Source organism: Zingiber officinale, chromosome 6A (assembly GCF_018446385.1).
Source record: "Zingiber officinale cultivar Zhangliang chromosome 6A, Zo_v1.1, whole genome shotgun sequence".
NCBI classification, from domain to species: Eukaryota; Viridiplantae; Streptophyta; class Magnoliopsida; order Zingiberales; family Zingiberaceae; genus Zingiber; species Zingiber officinale.
Window position 1 is genome coordinate 143496740 of NC_055997.1, and position 22351 is coordinate 143519090.

Below are 22351 nucleotides of genomic sequence, written 5' to 3' on the forward strand. Positions count from 1 at the left end.
GTCTAATTTTATAGCAAGGGTATGTGTCTATTAATTCTGCAATTGTATGATAATTTTATTTACAAATCAATTAAATTTATGAAATTTTGTAAATATAATGATGTGATGATTATCAGATCAACTATAGATGATCAACATAACAATGATGATGATACATATGAAGAAAATTTGACATCTATAGCTGGTGCTATTAAAATTTCATTTTATAAAATTATAGTGGTTGATTGATTGAGAAATTGAAGTTAATAATAGTCTTTATTGTTACTGATTCTAACAACATGAGTTAGAATGAAACCCACTCAATCTGTAAAGTCATTTCTTTTTTATTATCTAGGTATATACCCCTCCATTAAGGTAATTATGTTAATTGGGAGGCACAGAGTCTATCCATGGAGCTCAAATTTAAATATTATTCTTTTGGATATGATCAAATGTTGCATGCTGCATATTTTTGACTGGTCTAATTTATCTATATATCTATCCTATTTCTCCTCTCTCAAGCTCTAACATTATGCGTTTTTAATTTGTTTTTTTTTTCAGTTGGTAGAAGAAGCTTCGATATATGAAAGAATCGCTAGTAGATTTTGAGACTACATTGTTGCCTTTTCATTCTTTCCCAAGTGTGCTATTTTTCTTCAGTAACTTCCACGAGCTACGGAAAGCTGGAAAAGTCTGCTCATGCCATTAGCTTCATCTATGCTTCAATTGATATCTAAGGAAGAAAGAATAGTTGGAAAATTTGTTACATTTTAGAGAAATATGGTTTTGAAAAGAATATATCTTCCTATATGTGTGATATATTTTGTAGGCTATGCTGGACGTCTAGATACTATACCATATGGTGGATAGAAATAGGAAAGGTTGTACTTTGTATGAAGTAAATTTTTTGTGCTTATTTGATTTAGTTGCAAAAAAGGTGGAACCGTTATCTTAACGGCCCCCTGAGTCCGGCCTCACAGATATCCAAAGGGGGTAAATCATGGTTAAGCTGGGCAAGAGGGGTGACTGGGAGTCGAGTAGAATTTAAAGCGCAACAGACCCTCAACCCCTGAACCTCCGTTGTAAACGTCAGATAACCTTCCAACTGATCCCGCCCGTGGGGGCATGCTTATTTGATTTAGTGTTATGTTAGATAGTGAATTTGGATTTGGATTCTTTTGCACAATATCTATCATATTATTTTGGTAATGGCAAATTGTTGGATCGTGACCTTTCTCAAAGCCACTTTGTAGGTGTTCCGCTGTAACAATAAATTTTGTCCAAATTGTTGGATCGGTCACTTGCTCTTATTCTGTTTGAGCATTTATGGCAACAAGACTTTGGTCATGTGTTGCCCATTCATATTTCGAGACAAAGCACTCATATCGCCTTTCTTCGGGATCTTTAGTCCCTTCATCTTACTCCAAAACGGGGTAGCATAGAAAAGACCTAAATACAACATAGCTCTTATCCGAAGATCTATATAAAAAAAATGAAACCATATCATATTGGAAGGAGATTAGAATGCAAGGCATGGGGAAAAAACATATAGGAATATAATGACCAGGATAATAGCTAGGAAGCATATCATCTAAATATTTCATTATATTACAACTGCATTAATAGGATGAATTATTAAAATGAATTGTTATTGGTAATAAATGAAAAGAAGCCATTAGGAAGAAAAGAAGTCGTTATCAGTCCTGGTGTTGGGCGGCGCCGGCTAGGTTTGTTCCTGAGACATAGAACCACTTAAGCGTCACAACGAGGAAGAGTCACGACAAGGAGAGGGAACTTCAGACTGGCGGTGAGGACAAGCAAAGAGTCGCAGCGACGGGCCAGGAGAGGGAACTTCGAAGTCTCGGCGAGGACGGGCTCGTCGAGAGGGGAAAAGGAACTTGGAAGTCGAGCGAGTTATCCGACGAGGAGTGGCGGTAAGAACGACGTCAAAAAGTGGAGGCAAGGATTTCGTCGAAGGGAGGGAACAGATGAAAAGGAAATTTGGGTGGGGGAGGACAAAGAAGGCAAAAAAACACAAATAAAAAAAGATGACGTTGCAGTGCTACAGAACCCGACGCCTATAGTTGCGCAAACAATGGCACTTAGGATAACCCGATTTTTAAAAACTTTTTTTGTTTTACATTTTTTTATGCTTAATACTATAACCCATTCTCTAAACTGAGAGGCCAGAAGGCAAAGAGTCAGGAGGTCTGAGAGACTCAAGAGGCCAAGATGATAAAGAGTTGGGAGGCTAAGGAGTTGAGAGATTCAGGAACTAGGAGGCAAAGGGTCGGGAGGCCCGAAAACCAGGAGGCCTGAGCACTAGAAGGTATTATTGACATTTTACCGAACCCAATAGATAAGTTTTTAAAATATCTAAATCATGTATCGTAGTTTTAAAATTAGCAAATTACATACCCACTTCCTGTTTTACACTCATCATCAAATCAATTCGACTGAAAAATTTTTCCAGTTGAATTGATTTCTTTTTGTGTTTGAAAAAATTCATCAGTTAGTTTCGGTCAAAACCGGCTGATAGAGCTAGAAACTTCGAAATGACATGAAATCAGTTCCTATGTATTCGTCTAATTCTCCTGATTGTAAAAATGCTATCAAACATTTATTTGACCAAATATATTTGAAAAACTAATTCATGTATAAAAAATTATTACTCTTAATATTTTGAGTCAAATTGATGTTTGATAGTATTTTTATAATCAGAAGGACTAGAGGAACGCATAGGAATTAGTTTCATGTCATTTTGAAGTCTCTATGTTCATCAGCTAGTTTTGGCCAAAACCGACTGATGGACTTAGATACCTCGAAATGACATGAAACCAGTTTCTATATGTTTGTCTAATTCTCCTGATTGTAAAAATGCTATCAAACATCAATTTGACCAAATATATTAAATGAGCGAGATAGGATGAGCACCGTTGGATGGATGAGCTGCAATAGGTGGATAATGTTGTCTGCGTGAAGAGGTAGTAGATCGAGAAACAGGGCGAGCAGTTGCTAGAAGAGTGATTTGCGTATCCCTACAAGCAGCAAGATGAGCTTCATAATTGAGGAGCTTCTCATGGAGTTCATCAAATGAGATTGCAGTGTCTCAGGCTTGAATGGCATGTGCGAGTTCCTTATAGTCATCATCAAGACCATGAAGAACTTTGATGGTGAGATCTTCAATGTCAAGAGGAGCATTCATGAGCGCCAGTTCATCAAACTTGGATTTGATTGTTGGAACCCCAAGGTATTTTGATGTGATCAAACAGGCTAAGTTAGGTCCTGCGTTGTCTAACCCTTGTGTCTAAGTGTGCAGGAATTTAGGAACATAGGAAGTCGAGCGGAAGACACGGCTAGCGAGAAGGACGACACGGGAGAGAGCCGGCGGGCTCGGTTTGTCCAAGGGACGAGGTGACCGTGGAAGAGTACACCGGTGGACGAGAAGAACGTGCGCGGCGTTCAAGGGACAAGAAACCAGGAAGGAAGGCTGCTCAAGGAGAAGACCGGAACTTGGGTTCGGGTGAGCCCTATTCCGGATGGTCGAGATCACCCAAGCTAGCGGAGCTGGAGCGAAAGACCCGGACCGAGGCAAGACTGAACCAGATAAGAGGTCCTGGACAAAAAGTCAACAACTGTTACCCTTTTGCTCCGGGGCACCCGGAGCAGTCCGGGGCGCCCGGAATGCTTCCGGGCGCCCGGACTCGGATTTTAACCAGGATCGCGTCAAACACGATCTGATCATTGGGGGATAAAATTTTATCCCCCCAGGGCGCCTCGACCAGTGCTATAAATATAGCACTGATCTACACAGTTAAATCAACTCACTTGTAATCAGTTTTCTCTATGCTTTCATTTATGTTCTTTTTATTTGTGTTGTCAACGCTGTAAAGAGGCTACTCCGCCCGAAGGAGATCATCAGATAGTGCGCTTACTTTCCTTGGATTAGCAATCCCCTGATTGCAAACCAAGTAAATCTCTTGTGTCTGATCTTTTCATTTAGTCTCTTCTTTTTATTATTACAAGTATCTGTTAATTAGTTGAATATCCGAGAAAGGTTTTTGGTGTAATTTTGTAGGACAATTCACCCCTCCCCTCTTGACGGCCTCCAAAGGTACCAACAAGTGGTATCAGAGCAAGGCGCTTCAGGAGGACTAACCGCCGATCAAAGCAACGAGATGGCCGGACCAAGCATCGTTCCACCAAAATTCAAGGGGGACTTCGCAGACTGGAAGTGACGTATGGAGGTATTCCTAAGAATTGATTTTAAAATTTGGTTTATTATGAAGTATGGTTTTGTAGCTTCGATGAATCAAGATGGAGAAGAAAAAGAAGAGAGTCATTGGACAAAGGAGCAGAATGAGTCTGTAGCGAACAACCGTGCGGAATATCACCTGCTGAGCGTGTTGCCGCCTCAAGAGGTCAACCGCATCGGAAGCTATTCATCTTCTAAAGAACTCTGGGAGAAGTTCCTGGAACTCCACGAAGGCACGTCCGAAGCGAAGCTCGCTAGAAGAAACATCCTCCGGAACAAGCTGATGAACATACGTCTGGAAAAAGATGAGAAGGTAGCTAATTTACACGCGAAGGTAAAAGAACTAATTACTGGTCTCGAGAACCTCAGAGAAACGGTAACAAATCAGGACACAATACGCTACACACTCAGCGCGTTTCCCAGAACCTCAAAATGGACATCAATCGTCGACGCCTACTACATTTCGAAAGATCTGGAGGTAAGTACTTTAGAAGAATTGTTCTCCACTCTTGAATTGCATGAAACCAGGTGTGCAGGAACAAAGGAATCAAGTCAGATGATTGCACTAAATGCAACCAAAAGGGATGAACCCGAGTCAGACTCAGAGGATGATCAGGAAGCGTACATGGTAAGACACTTTAAAAAAAAAAATTAGATCTAATAAATTTAAAGATATGCAGAGTAAAAAGAATCTAAGAAATAGAAGAAGGATGTGTTGCTACCAGTGTCAAAAGGAAGGACACCTAGAACAAGATTGTCCAGAACTAAAGAAGGACAAAGGCAAGATTCCCAAGAAGCACAAGAACCTAAAAGCTACTTGGGACGACACCTCTTCATCTGAGTCCGAGATTCAAGAATATGTCGGGATAGCACTGATGGCAAGCTATGAAGGGCAAAGTACATCAGAACCCAGCATCGATGAAGGGGGAGCGACCTCAGATGAAAGTAGCGAAACAGGGGGAGATTCAGGCTTCAAGTCTAATATGGTAAGTGAGGTATGTCTCTTACCCCCTGATCAACTTTACTTTGGTATTAAGGCAATGGCTAAATCCATGTATAAATTAGAAAATAAAAATACCAAATTAGAAAATAAAATTTTAGAAACAAAAAGAATTTTGGCAAAATCATGTCTTATAGAGGAGTTTGATAAATTGAAATTTGAAATGAAAAACTAAAAGAAGAAATAGAAAGATTGAAAAAAATCTAATGGTCAAATATTTCTACTTTTAGAAATTATAGAAGTTTAGATTGGTATTATAGATTTCATCAAAGTCAAATTAGAAATATATCAAAAGTCTATGTTCCTAGGAAATACTTGATAATCCTGTAGGTAGGAACCTCTATTGGGTTCCGAAAACATGTTTAACTTGAATTTTTAAACTTAGCATCTTTCAGCAAGAAAGTTAAACAGATAGTTTTTTATGAGGCTTTGTCTAATGAAGTGGTTGTTGCTCTAATAACCAAGAAGGCCTAGTGCCTCGCCACGACCTGGAAGCCAAAATACTGAAATTAAATATTTAATTAACTTTCTGGAAAAGGTATTAAAGTTAGAATTAAATAATGCTTAAAAGTAGTTAAACTTTTGTTTTGAAAATTTTGTTGAAACTTAGAATTTTTTAAATATTGCCTTAGAAATTTTTTTTTAAAAAAAAATTGCCTTAGAATTTTTTTTTATGGAAATTTTTTTTAAGGAAATGTTGAAATAAGTTTCAAACTTAAATTTTAAGAAATTTTTGTTAACACTTATGATTGTTGTTTTTGCAAAATGTTTTACTTAAATTTTTTTCGAAAGAAAAATTCTGTAGAGTGTTTTTACTTAGAGATTTTTGCTTAAACTTTTTTTTACACTTAAGATTTTTTAAAGTTAGAATTTACCTTAGACTTGTTAAAAGAAACCCCATTTTTTGTGTGATCAAAGGGGGAGACAGATGTTAAGTCTAGAGGGAGGTATATAATTTTTTTTTAAATTGAAATATCTTTGGACTTAATTGCAAATAACTTATTTTTATTGCATATGTTTTCACTAACTTAACTTGGGTTGCTCACATCAAAAAGGAGAAGATTGTTGGAACCCCAAGGTGTTTTGATGTGATCAAACAAGCTAAGTTAGGTCCTACATTGTCTAACCCTTATGTCTAAGTGTGCAGGAACTTAGGAACACAGGAAGTCGAGCGGAAGACGCGGCTAGCGAGAAGGACGGCACGGGAGAGAGCCGACGGGCTCGGTGCGTCCGAGGGACGAGGTGACCGCGGAAGAGTACACGGGTGGACGAGAAGAATGTGCGCGGCGTTCGAGAGATGAGAAACCGGGAAGGAAGGCTGCTCGAGGAGAAGGTCGGAACTTGGGTTCGGGTGAGCCCTATTCCGGATGGCCGAGATCACCCAAGCTAGCGGAGCTGGAGCGAAAGACCTGGACCGAGGCGGGACTAAACCAGAGAAGAGGTCCCAGACAAAAAGTCAACAATTGTTGACTTTTTGCTCCGGGCGCCCGGACCCGGATTTTGACCAGGATCGCGTCAAACGTGATCTGATCGTTGGGGGATAAAATTTTATCCCCCCAGGGCGCCCGGAACCCTTTCGGGGCACCCCGACCAGTGCTATAAATATAACACTGATCTACACAGTTAAATCAACTCACTTGTAATCTGTTTTCTCTGTGCTTTCATTTCTATTCTTTTTATTTGTGTTGTCAACGCTGTAAAGAGGCTACTCCGCTCGAAAGAGATCATCAGATAGTGCGCTTACTTTCCTTGGATTAGCAATCCCCTTATTGCAAACCAAGTAAATCTCTTGTGTCTGATCTTTTTATTTAGTCTCTTCTTTTTATTATTACAAGTGTCTGTTAATTAGTTGAATATCCGAGAAAGGTTTTTGGTATAATTTTTATAGGACAATTCACCCCTCCCCTCTTGCCGGCCTCCAAAGGGACCAACATTGATAAACTGCATAAATTTAGTGATAAATTGAGAGCCTTTAATTGAATTGTGAAGTTGTGTTTTGAGTTCTATAATACGACCACGAGAGGGCGTGCCATAAGTGAGAGCAAGAATGTTCCAGACATCACAAGATGTGCGAGCAGCAACAATGAACAGAATTAAGGATAGAGAAAGAGATCCAATAATAACATTCAGTATGAGTCGATCTTGACGGGTCCAAGCATGATATGAAAGATTAGGAGTCTGAGTACGGTCGACAGTATGTAGTTTGTCCGGACAGGGGTGAGAACCATCTGTTGGTTGCTACTCGGAAAACCTATAGGTTCCACTGTACAAAAATTTTGTACAAAGGTCTGAACCTTTTTCCTAGCTACCATGTGTTCTTTTAAATTAAATTTTGGATCGCCTGCGGAACTTAACACGTTTGATCCAAAACTTAATCTATTTGTTCTTTTAGGTTTTGACTTGGATCTCCTGCGGAACTTAACACGTTCGACCCAAATCTCCTTAAGTTATTAATTCCATTAAATATTAATTTCCATAATTGGTTCTCAGTACTGACGTGGCGAGGCACATGGCCTTCTTGGATATGGGAGCAACCACCACCGACTAGACAAAACCTTTTATAGAAAGCTAATATTTAATTTCCTAAAATAACTTTAGGTTAACCAAAGAGAATAATCAAATCACAAGGAAAAGAAAATACAAAAGAACACAACATCGAAAAACATATTCGAAATTCTAGAACGTAAGCCTCTTGTATTTGGTATTATTTCCATAAATAACTAGCATGATGAGGAAAGAAAAATTACTAGTTATACCTTGTAGAAAAACCTCTTGATCTTCTACCGTATTCCTCTTCTAACCTCGAACGTTGTGTGGGCAACGATCTTCCGAGATGAGAAACCACCAAGAACCTTCTTCTCCTCCTAGCTAGGTTCGGCCAAAACAAGAAAGCTTCACCAAGGAAGAAGAAAAACACCAACCAAGCTCTAAGAGATGCAAGCTTCCTCTCCTTCTTCTTCTTCTTCTCCAAGTAGTATCCGGCCTCCACAAGAACTCCAAGCAATAGAAAGTTTCGGCCACCACAAAGAGGAAGAAGAGAAAAGATGATGGCCGGCCACAACACCAAGGAAAAGAGGGAGAGAAAATAATAGAGGTTATCTCATGAAGGCACCCTCACCCCTTCTTTTATATTCCTTGGCCTAGGCAAATTAGGAAATTTAATTACAATAAAATTTCCTCAATTTCCTTGACATGATTTAATTGAGAAAAATAAAATAAAACTTCCCAATTAAATCTACATTGGCCGGCCACATCATTGGAGAACAAATTGGACAAGTTTCAATCAACAATTAAAACTTCCTAATTTGTTTTCGGAAATTTTAAAAAATAAAATTTCTCTTTAAAAATCTCTTCATGGTTGATAAAAGAAAATTTCTATAATTTTAATTTTATCAACATGTGAATAATTTTAAAGAGAAAATAAAATATCTCACCAATCTACAAATAAGGAAAGAGATCTAATCGCTTTCTTTAATCTTTTGTAGATCTTTTATAAGAGAGATATTTTAATTTAAATTCTCTTTAATAAATTATTTCTTCCACATAATAAAAATTAAAATTAAAATTCCTTTTTAATTTAATTTGGTCGGCCCCCACTAGCTTGGGTTCAAGCTAGGGCCGGCCACCCAAATTCATTCCTAGGCCGGCCCTAGCTTGTTCCCAAGCTAGCTTGGTCGGCCCCTATTGGGTGGGAATAGAAGGTGGGTATAGGTGGGTATAGAACTCTACAAATAAGAGGCTACGATAGGGACCGAGAGGAGGAATTGGTTTTGGTCTCCCGATAAAATTAAGCATCCCGTGTTCGCCCCGAACACACAACTTAATTTTATCAATGATAATTCATTCCACTAGAGAACTATCATTGAACTACCACATCAATCCCAAATTACATTTTTGGGCTCCTTCTTATTATGAGTGTGTTAGTCTCCCTGTGTTTAAGATATCGAATGTCCACTAATTAAGTGAGTTACTGACAACTCATTTAATCAATATCTAAGTCCAAGAGTAGTACCACTCAACCTTATCGTCATGTCGGACTAAGTCCACCTGCAGGGTTTAACATGACAATCCTTATGAGCTCCTCTTGGGGGCATTATCAACCTAGTATCTCTAGGACACAGTTTCCTTCTATAATCAACAACACACACTATAAGTGATATCATTTCCCAATTTATCGGGCTTATTGATCCATCGAACTAAATCTCACCCATTGATAAATTAAAGAAATAAATATCAAACATATGTGCTTGTTATTATATTAGGATTAAGAGCACACACTTCCATAATAACTGAGGTCTTTGTTCCTTTATAAAGTCAGTATAAAAGGAACGACCTCAAATGGTCCTACTCAATACGCTCTGAGTGTACTAGTGTAATTATATAGTCAAGATAAACTAATACCTAATTACACTACGACCTTCTAATGGTTTGTTCCTTTCCATTCTGGTCGTGAGCTACTGTTTTATAATTTATAAGGTACTGATAACATCATCTTCTGTATGTGACACCACATACTATGTTATCTACAATATAAATTAAATGAACAACTACAAACAAATGTAGACCATGTGACCAATATGATTCTTTATTCATAATGAATGTTTACAAAGCTTAGGCTCTATACCCCTTGGCCTTGAACGACCTCTTGGTCATTTTACCTTCCAAGCAGGATTCACAAGTTGGAAAATTTTCCAACTCTAATGAACCCAAAAGTCCATCGGCTATAAGCCTCTGAATCCTAATTAAGTTAATATGACCAAGCCTTAGATGCCAAAGATATGCTTGGTTCATTTCCGAAGGTTCTTTTCTCTTATTAGAATTAGAAGATGAGTTATAAATTTCTATGTTTTGCTTTGTGGAAGAAATTGGGTTTAAAGTATACAAATTGCCAACTAATGCACCAGAACAGATAATCACTTTATTTCTTTTAATAACTACATCGTTACTAAAGGAAACTGAATATCCATCTAAAAATAGTTTAGAAACTGAAATTAAATTCTTTCTAAAATTGGGTACATAAAGACAATTTCTTAAAACCAAATTCCTATTTCTACTAAAAGATAAGTAGACGTCTCCCACTGCAACAGCTGCCACCTTAGTAGCATTGCCCATGTAGACGGTAATTTCTCCTTCAGATAGTCGTCGGGTTTCCTGGAACCCCTGCAAGGAATTGCAGACATGATCAGTGGCTCCCGTATCTACACACCAGGTGCTAGTAGATAACACCGCTAAACATGTTTCAACAACTAGAGCATGAGATATACCTTTGTTTTGGTTCCTACGAGGACAGTCCGCCTTCCAATGCCCTGACTGCTTGCAGATGAAGCACTTGCCCTTTAGCTTCTTCACTCCAGCTTTAAATCCCGTACTCTGAGATTTATTCACTTTCTTTGCTGAGCCAGCTTGTTTCTTCTTCTTCTTTCCTCTCGGTTTAGAAGTAGAACCATTTTCAGCATAGTGAATTTGAGCATTGTGATGAAATAATCCTTCTGCTGCCTGAAGTTCTGTCAGTAGTTCCGCCAATGAATAAATCCTCTTATTCATATTATAGTTCAGGCGGAACTGCTCAAAACTTTTAGGTAGCGTTTGGAGGATCATATCGATCTGGGTTTCCCCATCAATTTCTCCTCCAAGGATTTGTATCTCGTTCAGATAAGCCATCATCTTTAGGATATGATCCCTTACAGGAGTACCCTCTTGCATGGTGGCTGTCATTATCTTTCTCATGGCTTCTTGCCTAGAAGCCCTATCCTGATGACCAAAGAGTTCCTTGAGATTGTTCATAATATCATAAGCTGTTGGTAAATCCTGATGCTGATGTTGCAATACATTTGACATTGAAGCCAAAATGTAACACCGCGTCATCTCATCTGCTTTTACCCATTTCCTATGATATTCAATCTCCTCTTGAGTAGATTCACCAGTAGGTGCATCAGGGCACTGCTCAGTCAGTACAAATTTATAGCTTTCAGCAGTAAGAACAATTTTGAATTATGATGGACAGTGGGTTGAAAGTCATCCTAAGAATCACAAATAACTTTTGGTCAGAACTCTAAATTTAGAATAATATTGATTCCTCAAACAATACTATTTTAAATTAACCAACACCTTAAAACACCGTGAATTTTGTATGCCACGTTAGTGTGGACGTATACAAATTCAACATTTGTAAAAAGAGGGTTTTATCCCATTAATTTTATTATCTTGTCAACCTAACTTTTTGACAAATAAAATTAATAGTTGGTATCTTTTGGTCACACAAATAATAGCAGTGACTCCGATGGGGAGGATACTATTAGATGTGTCTAAGTGTATACCATTACTTGACACTAAGTCCATTAATAAGATTATGCCCCTTCCGTTGGGGAAGATCGCACGCTCTTAATTAACTTCCTATAGTCATCCAAAAATGGAAGTCTGTTCTAGTGATCCGCAAACAAGCTCATCCGTTATGGAGGAAGGCACTCAGAGCCAACGCGCAAGTTTGTTTGCATCACTTACAAACCAGTAATGGAGACCATGGGATTTATTTAAAAATCTCTCTCCCACTTAGTTATTTATAAATGAGGAATTTTAACTATGCTAGCCTACTAAAACTTGTAAACTAACATGCACACACATCATTATATAAAAGCAATAAATAGAAAATTTAATTTTCAACTATTATGGCTTTTATCTCTAATTGTCCTCCGTGTGTTGTCATCCCAAGCTGCTGCCATATTTGGCCACCGCCACCGGGTCTAGCTGTCGCATCCATCTTGCTCCTAGTTCCGTTGCGCCTCTGGTCCTTAGAAGGTTCCACGCTTTGCAAGATTCGATCCGCGACATAAATAGAATTTTACATTTTGATCCTATATTCCATAATAGGAATGTACATGTATCTAGATCAAAAAATAAAATCCTAATAAAACTAAATACAGCTCCTGCTGTATTTTAATACAATCATGCACACACAGATAAATGCCCTTGACATGTCCAAGGGTCCAATCACACACATAATAACTAAAAGCCATAATAGTTGGATCCTGCATCCACAAAGTTAGCACATCCTACTATTAACCTGCCTAAATTATGTATGACATGTGCATAATTAAACTAAATACCAAATACACAGAGGCAAAACCCTAGCTCTGATACCACTTGTTGGTTGCTACTCGGAAAACCTATAGGTTCCACTATACAAAAATTTTGTACAAAGGTTTGAACCTTTTTCCTAGCTATCATGTGTTCTTTTAAATTAAATTTTGGATCGCCTACGGAACTTAACACGTTTGATCCAAAACTTAATCTATTTGTTCTTTTAGGTTTTGACTTGGATCTCCTGCGGAACTTAACACGTTCGACCCAAATCTCCTTAAGTTATTAATTTCATTAAATATTAATTTCCATAATTGGTTCCCAGTACTGACGTGGCGAGGCACATGGCCTTCTTGGATATGGGAGCAACCACCACCGACTAGACAAAACCTTTTATAGAAAGCTAATATTTAATTTCCTAAAATAACTTTAGGTTAACCAAAGAGAATAATCAAATCACAAGGAAAAGAAAATACAAAAGAACACAACATCGAAAAACATATTCGAAATTCTAGAACGTAAGCCTCTTGTATTTGGTATTATTTCCATAAATAACTAGCATGATGCGGAAAGAAAAATTACTAGTTATACCTTGTAGAAAAACCTCTTGATCTTCTACAGTATTCCTCTTCTAACCTTGGACGTTGTGTGGGCAACGATCTTTCGAGATGAGAATCCACCAAGAACCTTCTTCTCCTCCTAGCTAGGTTCGGCCAAAACAAGAAAGCTTCACCAAGGAAGAAGAAAAACACCAACCAAGCTCTAAGAGATGCAAGCTTCCTCTCCTTCTTCTTCTTCTTCTCCAAGTAGTATCCGGCCTCCACAAGAACTCCAAGCAATAGAAAGTTTCGGCCACCACAAAGAGGAAGAAGAGAAAAGATGATGGCCGGCCACAACACCAAGGAAAAGAGGGAGAGAAAATAATAGAGGTAATCTCATGAAGGCACCCTCACCCCTTCTTTTATATTCCTTGGCCTAGGCAAATTAGGAAATTTAATTACAATAAAATTTCCTCAATTTCCTTGACATGATTTAATTGAGAAAAATAAAATAAAACTTCCCAATTAAATCTACATTGGCCGGCCACATCATTGGAGAACAAATTGGACAAGTTTCAATCAACAATTAAAACTTCCTAATTTGTTTTCGGAAATTTTAAAAAATAAAATTTCTCTTTAAAAATCTCTTCATGGTTGATAAAAGGAAATTTTTATAATTTTAATTTTATCAACATGTGAATAATTTTAAAGAGAAAATAAAATATCTCACCAATCTACAAATAAGGAAAGAGATCTAATCTCTTTCTTTAATCTTTTGTAGATCTTTTATAAGAGAGATATTTTAATTTAAATTCTCTTTAATAAATTATTTCTTCCACATAATAAAAATTAAAATTAAAATTCCTTTTTAATTTAATTTGGCCGGCCCCCACTAGCTTGGGTTCAAGCTAGGGCCGGCCACCCAAATTCATACCTAGGCCGGCCCTAGCTTGTTCCCAAGCTAGCTTGGCCGACCCCTATTGGGTGGGAATAGAAGGTGGGTATAGGTGGGTATAGAACTCTACAAATAAGAGGCTACGATAGGGACCGAGAGGAGGAATTGGTTTTGGTCTCCCGATAAAATTAAGCATCCCGTGTTTGCCCCGAACACACAACTTAATTTTATCAATTATAATTCATTCCACTAGAGAACTATCATTGAACTACCGCACCAATCCCAAATTACATTTTTGGGCTCCTTCTTATTATGAGTGTGTTAGTCTCCCTGTGTTTAAGATATCGAATGTCCACTAATTAAGTGAGTTACTGACAACTCATTTAATCAATATCTAAGTCCAAGAGTAGTACCACTCAACCTTATCGTCATGTCGGACTAAGTCCACCTGCAGGGTTTAACATGACAATCCTTATGAGCTCCTCTTGGGGGCATTATCAACCTAGTATCTCTAGGACACAGTTTCCTTCTATAATCAACAACACACACTATAAGTGATATCATTTCCCAATTTATCGGGCTTATTGATCCATCGAACTAAATCTCACCCATTGATAAATTAAAGAAATAAATATCAAACATATGTGCTTGTTATTATATTAGGATTAAGAGCACACACTTCCATAATAACTGAGGTCTTTGTTCCTTTATAAAGTCAGTATAAAAGGAACGACCTCAAATGGTCCTACTCAATACGCTCTGAGTGTACTAGTGTAATTATATAGTCAAGATAAACTAATACCTAATTACACTACGACCTTCTAATGGTTTGTTCCTTTCCATTCTGGTCGTGAGCTACTGTTTTATAATTTATAAGGTACTGATAACATCATCTTCTGTATGTGACACCACATACTATGTTATCTACAATATAAATTAAATGAACAACTACAAACAAATGTAGACCATGTGACCAATATGATTCTTTATTCATAATGAATGTTTACAAAGCTTAGGCTTTCAGTATACACTCCTTGGATTTAGTGCGCTTAATCTTCCTTGGATTAACAACCACATCGGTTGCAACCAAGTAAACCGCTTGTCTCTTACTTTAGGTTTTTAATTTACTGTTCTGCTTTATTTATGCAAGTGTTACCTTAAAGAGTTCGAGAAGGGTTGTTCGTTATTTTTTTACAGGACTATCCAACAATCCCCTTCCAGCCGGCTGCAACGGTCCTACAAGTGGTATTAGAGCCAAGACGCTTCAAGAAGGACTAACAGTCGTCTGAAGAAACAAAACGATGGTCGGAGCTAGCGACTACCCACCAACATTCGAGGGGAAGTTTGCCGTTTGGAAACAAAAAATGGAGGTATATCTTAATTCTGATTTTGGTATTTCTTTAATATTAAAATTTGACTATGAAGCACCAAAGACAACGAATGGAGAAGAACTCGATCTACGCCTCTGGAACAAGAAGCAACGTGACGAGTCCATGGCAAACGGTCGGCCAGAATTTCACATTCTAACCGTAATACCAAATGAAAATCTCAATAGAGTTGGCGAGTACAAAAGCGCAAAAGAACTTTGGGAAAAGTTCTTGAAGATTCATGAAGAATCAGAAGAAGCCAAATCCGAGACTAAAGAAATTGCTGAAATAGCAATCATAGCAGAAGACCCACCTAAAGATGAAGAAAGCTCAACCGAGATGAGCATCGAGAAAGGGGGAGAGTCTTCAGAAGAAAGTAATTCAACAGGGGGAAAACCAACGACCGATGAGGTAAGTAAGGTATGACCTCTACCCTTAGAACAACTGGTTAATTCAATAGAAAAGTTGTCTGGAGATTATTGTGATTTAAAAATTGAATTATCGAATAATTCAATAGAAAAGTTGCTTGGAGATTTTTGTGATTTAAAAATTGAATTATTGAAAGAGTGTTTTGGTTTACCAATTATCTTGAAAGATTTTTACGAATTACAAAATATTTTGATAAAAGAATTTTGCAGGTTAGAAAATATTTTGACAAAAGAATTTTGCAAATTAGAAATTTTGCCGAAAGACTTTTGTGAATTACAAAATATTTTGTCAATAGATTTTTACAAATTAGAATTTATGACAAAATACTTCTGCGAATTACAAAATATTGTTCTGAAAGAATTTTGCAAAGTAAAGACATTATCGAAAGAATTTTTACAAATTATATTATCGAAAAATTCTATTAAATTAGAATTTATACTATCAAAATATCTTTGCAAATTAGGAATTCAAAATACAATAGAAAATGACATGTTACAATTTATACAAATTTCTATATGTTCAAATTTTCTTGCTTCAAAGTTAAGAAATTATGATAAATTAAAATGAAAATTCAAAATTTTCTGATAAAAGCATTAGAATAAAATAAATAAATGCATAGGAAATTTTTTTTAAATGTTATCAATTTTCTTAAAGTTTTTCTTGCATAAAGTTTTGAGCTTAGAAAGATTTTTCTTGATAGCGAAAACTAAGAAATTTTTTCACAAGTTATTTTTGACTTAGAAATTTTTCCTTGACTTGGAAATATTTTTCCTGAAAATCATTGAGATAGATTTTTATAAGTTTCTAAGTGTCAACCTTTAGACTTTTCTTGCAACCCCAATTTTTTATGTGATCAAAGGGGGAGAAGAAAAAGTATAAGTCTAGGGGGAGGTAGAAAAATTGAACATTAGAATTTTTGAAATTTAATGTTTCTATCTTGTTGCACGTTATTGAAAAATTAAAAATTGTTTAATTTTCATATCTATTTTTGACCCTAGCTTAACTTGGGCTGATCACATCAAAAAGAGGGAGATTGTTGGAACCCCAAGGTTATTTTGGTGTGATCAACAAGTTAAGTTAGGTCATGTGTGTTTCTAACCTTGTGTCAAAGTGTACAGGAGCTTAGGAGCACAGGTACTCGAGCGGAAGACGTGGCTAGTGAGAAGGACGGCATGGGGAGAGAGCTGACGGGCTCGGTGCGTCCGAGGGACGAGGTGCCGCGGAAGAGTACCCCGGTGGATGAGAAGGAAGTGTGCGCTGGTTTCGAGGGACGAGAAGCCGGAGCGGAAGATTGCTCGGGGAGCAAGAGACGCAGCTAGCGAAAAGGTCGACACGGGAGAGAGTCGACGGGCTCGGAGCGACTGAGGGACGAAGACTACGGACGAGTACACTGGCGGACGAGAAGGAATCATGTGACGACTCCGAGGGACGAGGATCCGGAGCGGAAACCTGCTCGAGAAGACCGGAAGTTGGGTTCGGGTGAGCCCTATTCCGGATGACAGAGATCACTCAAGCGAGCAAATCCGGAGCAGAAGACCCGGACCGAGGCGGGACTCAACCAGAGAAGAGGTCTCGGACAAAAAGTCAACAACTGTTTACTTTTTGCTCCGGGGCGCCCGGAACCATTCCGGGCACCCGGAGCAGTCCAGGGCGCTCGGAATGGCTCCTGGCGCCCGGATCTGGAATTTGACCAGATCAAATCAAAACTCGATCTGAACGTTGGGGATAAAGTTTTATCCCCCCCAGGGCACCCGAAATCCCTTAGGGGCGCCCCGGCCAAGGCTATAAATATAGCCTTGGTTCAGAAGCTTTTGAATGAACTCAGAATTGTAATTCCAACGCTTGTGTGCTACTAGAGTTAAGCTTCTGTTTCTGTGCTTCAACATTGTAAGAGACTTCTCCACCTGAAGGAGTATTTAGTGCGCTTAATCTTCCTTGGATTAACAATCACATCGGTTGTAATCAAGTAAACCGCCTGTCTCTTACTTTATGTTTTTAATTTACTGTTCTGCTTTATTTATGCAAGTGTTAGCTTAAAGAGTTCGAGAAGGGTTGTTCGTTATTTTTTACAGCACTATCCAACAATCCCCTTCTAGCCGGCCACAACGGTCCTACATTATATACATCATAATAAGATAAAGATAAGGAAACATATATAAAGATAAGGAAACATATACAAAAGATATCCTAATATTTATGCACTATATATTCTAAAATATCCTAATAATTGTAAGATATCCATATATTTTAAGATATCCATAATATAATCTTCAACAAGAAATGTAAAAATTAAGGAGCATGTTTTTATAAAATAAGAGGTAACAAAATGAATAAGAATAAATTAGTAATTTAACAACATCCATTCAGTCTCAATTTAATTAGTCCCATCAATAGAAATCAAAACTCTCATTAGTATTTTATTGTTCTATAGAAAATTCGGTTAGGCCTCATAAATTGAATTAAATGCCATGAAAATTCAAACCTAATCAAAATTCAATTAATTAAAAAGGACTTAAAAAAAGAAAGGCCGGACAAAATCTAGCCTAGCACACTGCTACTGCATTGGTTTTCACCATGCGAAGTAGACAGTCTAGTAGTTCTAGTACTCTAACCTATCGTACTTAGCTTTTCCTTTTATTTTCTAATACATTCATTTCCCTTTTCCTTAAAGAATATTTACTTGTTAATTTGTTTCTTTCATTGCCATGTCATGAACACTGAGAACAGATTTTTTAAGATGTACATTCACAACTACAGAATTTGAGTCACGAAGACATTATTGATAATATTAAATATAAATTGTTTCATTAGAGTGCTGATGGAGTTATTATAGAAGATCGAATTGCATCCACAAATCTAAAATTAAAAGTACATCACATTACTTTTGGTAGAAATTGTTGGTTATCTTAAGTTCATAATTTTGTGACCGAGTGATTGATTTTAACATATACTTTTTGGAAAAAGTATTTATATTATTAAATGAATTTATGTAACTAGTTTTGAATGTATTTTGCTACTAAATGAATTGTTATTTTGTAAAAGTGTGGTGTTGATGATTATTTATGATATTATAAATGTTTTAATTATGGTTTTATAATTGGGTGAATATGGTATTATAATTGTTTGTGGTATTTATATATGATGTTACTGTGACATTATATTTAATTTGTTGTATTATAATTGTATAAGATATGTATATGTGAGCTTATAATTATATGGGGGTATAATAGCATCCACAATGCATGGCCGCACTCTGCAGTTAAGTGCGTCCGTAACGCACCGTCGTGCCCTGCGGTTAAGTGCATTCGTAGCGTACGGCCGCATGTGTGGATATCTTTACCACAGCGCGCGGCCACACGATGTACGTAGATATGTTATGACTTTTAATAATTTGAAGTTGTGCAACATATGATGCATACTACGGATATAATAATTGTGCATTGTAGAAAGATATATTTGTTAGTATTGCAATGTCAATGCGGTGATCTTTTATTTTTGACCAAAATATTACCAAGGTAATTTTTTATTTTTAGATATTTAATTTTAATTTTAATTTTTATTCATTTTTAATTTTATAATTAATTATTCAAAATGATAAAAAAAAATAATTTTAAAATACAAATATTTTTTAACTCTATTAACATTTTATAATTTTTATTAATATTTTTATATTTTTAAAATTTTAAAATTTTTATTAAAACTCTAAAATTAAAAAAAATGAATAAATTTAAGAAATCGTCATGATTTTAATAATGTATTTTTTAAAAAAAAAAAATGAGCTTTTAAAACCATCAATGACTTTTATATGAAATTTCTTAATAAAATAATTAAAATTTTACCATTTTTTTATTTAGTTTGGTTCAATCCAATTTAATTTTATTTAAATAAAAAAATAATTTTTATTTTAATTTAGACTGATAGGTAAAAAAGGTATTTTCAAGAAAAAAATAAAAATGATGCGCATTCTAAAAATTCTAGAACTTTGAGTCTGTCCTCTGGTAAAACGCCGAGGGTAAAATTAAAAAGAAAAACAATCCGCACACAGATTTTAAATCTGTCCTTCTATCATTTTTAATAAACAATCAGAGATAAGGGTTTCGACTCTTGCAATCTATCCTTTCTCCTTTTCTTCGAAGTAAACAGGGTTAATAATTAGTGCAAGTCATTAATATTATACACAATGTGCCGGAATATAATAAATATAATTAGTTAATATGAGTATGAAATAAATCTATTAATATATAACAAATAATTGTATAGAATTTTATCCTTGCAACTATATTTTTGGTATCAATGCTGGCATTAAGTAATCAATCAATTAATTTAATGATACATATATAGAATTTTGTCTTACAGTTGTATTTCCAAAAATATGTCATATATAATATCTTACTATTTAATTAAAAATATGTATCTTTTGTGTTAATATTTTTTTTCTTTTTACACCGAAAATAAATTTAAAACTTATTAGTAAGTTTTTTTGATTATTCTTTGTATAAAAAATATTTACTCTCATAGTTTTCTTTGGTCTCAATCTTAGGATTGAGAACATCAGTGAGTAGAAATATTTCTATAAATAACGTCGTCCTCAAACGTCATAAAAATACATTTACAGACCTCATATTTAGTACATATTAACCTGTCATTTATTTTGCTTCTAGAATTTTTTATAATATAAATAGATATTCACACGAGAAGAGGAGGAGCAAAATCGTTTCATCATGGCGTCAGTGCGCCTTATTTTCTCGTCGTTGCTCTTCTCTCTTTTGCTTTGTTCAATTGAAGGAAGAAACAATATTCCCTTGACTGAGGAAGAAGATCTGGAGTTAGAGAAAGAACTCCAAAGCCTAAACAAACCCCCGGTCAAAACCCTCAAGGTATATCAGTTCTATTCATTTTGATGATATTATTTGCTATATTGATGATATATAATTTTGCTTTTTTTTTTTTTTTATGTTTACTTCGCTGCTGCAGTCCTTCACTGGGGATCTTTTTGACTGCATCGAAATGTACAAACAACCTGCATTCGATAATCCTGTTCTGAAAAATCATAAGCTACAGGTATTTAATTATATACATGATTTTTTACACTAGCCAACAAAATAGATTTACGTAATTAATTTATATATATGTTTGCAGATACGACCGAGTTTTCAAACGAAGAGAAAGGTGACTACGGATGGAAATTTTAAACTACCTTTAGATCCAGGCTTCAACGATACTTGCCCTCTAGGAACTGTTATCATTCGTCGAACTCGAAAAGAAGAATTGATCATGGCGAAAGAACTACCCAAATACTTCAGGCACTATGACTCTAGATATGATCTTCTCGACTCTTCAGGCAAGAATTATGTAAGTAGAAAAAACTCACAAATAGTATTATCACAAAAGTAGAGTTCCAGTAGTTAATTCCTTAATTAAATTAATTGAATGATACTCCTGTTGAATTTGTGAGTGCAGTTTGCGATAATGCAGAGCCACAAAGCTCGTTACCATGGCATTCAATGTGGTATCACTACGTGGGCACTCCCAAATGTGGGGCCAGATCAATCCACTACAAATCAAGTATGGATGTTGGGAGACCTCGATGGTCCTAAAGAAGACCTGAATGTTATTCAAACCGGATGGCACGTAAGTTACCTTGATATACATTCATATGCATGCATGCATATATATTTCTCATGTAATTTCTCTTTTTTATTGTTTCAGGTTAGACCTAGGCTATATGACGATAAGTTTACTCGTTTTTTCACTTATTATACAGTAAGTAATATACTCTAAAATCAACTAAACTACGTCTTTTTTAAGTGTTTAAGTATATACCTCACACTTGATAATGTATATATTTAGATCGACAATCACAAGACGGGCTGCATGAACTTACTTTGCAAAGGATTCATACAAGTTTCAGCAATCTTTGGACCTGGACATGCCTTCACCGGTAGCGACCTTTCTACGTACGGAGGCAAACAAGCATACTTCAGCTTTGAAATACGAAAGGTAGTGTTATTTGTCTAATTATATATAAGATATTTATATACTGAATTACTTAATGATTGTATATATTTTTAAACGTATATATGATGAATTAATATATAATGGATACAGGATCCTGAACTTGGTCACTGGTGGTTGTCAACGGCAGATGAGAATCTTGGATATTGGCCAAAGGAGGTTTTACCTAGTTTAGATGTAGCAAAAGCGATAGACTTTGGAGGTGTAGTGTATTCGCCCAACAATGAAGGGTCTCCTCCCATGGGGAGTGGTTATTTAGCCGAAGAAGGGATGGGTAAATCCAGTTATTTTATGTCAGTGTCGTACATAGCGGATGACCAGCATGCTTTCACTCCGGGCAAGGACTGGGCGCGTGGGCTTCTGACTGCACCTGACAAATATTATCAAATTATTGCACCTATTCCAGACGGTGGTCCTTGGAATGTTGCTTACGGTGGACCGGGTGGGTTGTTTAATTCTTCAGTAGTATAATACTAGTGAACTGATTTTGCCTATCATCGAATGAGAAAGGAAAGGTGTTGTGATGACTTGATCTATTATTTATACTAATTCTAATCCACTTATTTTTGTTTTAGCCAAAGGCTTCGTAAAAAAATATCAAAAAGACACTCAAAAATATAATTATTTTAAGTAGCTATATAAAAGTACTTTAATTTTATTTAAATTAACATGTAAAATACACTTATACTAAAATACTTTTTATGGATTTAATCTAAATTATTCAAACTTAATCAAAATCACTCTTCATTAACTTAATTGCGAAATTTAACACAATGTCATAAATAAGATGTAGCA

The 22351-nt window shown here is 36.1% G+C and overlaps 1 protein-coding gene across 1 annotated transcript; it reads left to right on the forward strand.

Moving 5' to 3' along the window:
- The first annotated feature begins 20262 nt into the window (after nt 1-20262).
- Nucleotides 20263-22027, forward strand: LOC121995424. The gene is made up of 7 exons (XM_042549168.1): nt 20263-20418; nt 20516-20602; nt 20681-20893; nt 21002-21172; nt 21251-21304; nt 21392-21541; nt 21650-22027. Exons 1-7 carry the CDS (start codon nt 20263-20265, stop codon nt 22025-22027), a joined length of 1209 nt encoding a protein of 402 aa, XP_042405102.1.
- The last annotated feature ends 324 nt before the right edge of the window (nt 22028-22351 follow it).

Coding starts and splice junctions, on each gene's coding strand:
- LOC121995424 (XM_042549168.1), top strand. CDS start 20,263: ATGGCGTCAGTGCGCCTTATTTTCTCGTCGTTGCTCTTCTCTCTTTTG. Junction 20,603..20,680: donor TGAAAAATCATAAGCTACAG/GTATTTAATTAT, acceptor ATATGTTTGCAG/ATACGACCGAGTTTTCAAAC. Junction 21,305..21,391: donor GTTTTTTCACTTATTATACA/GTAAGTAATATA, acceptor GTATATATTTAG/ATCGACAATCACAAGACGGG.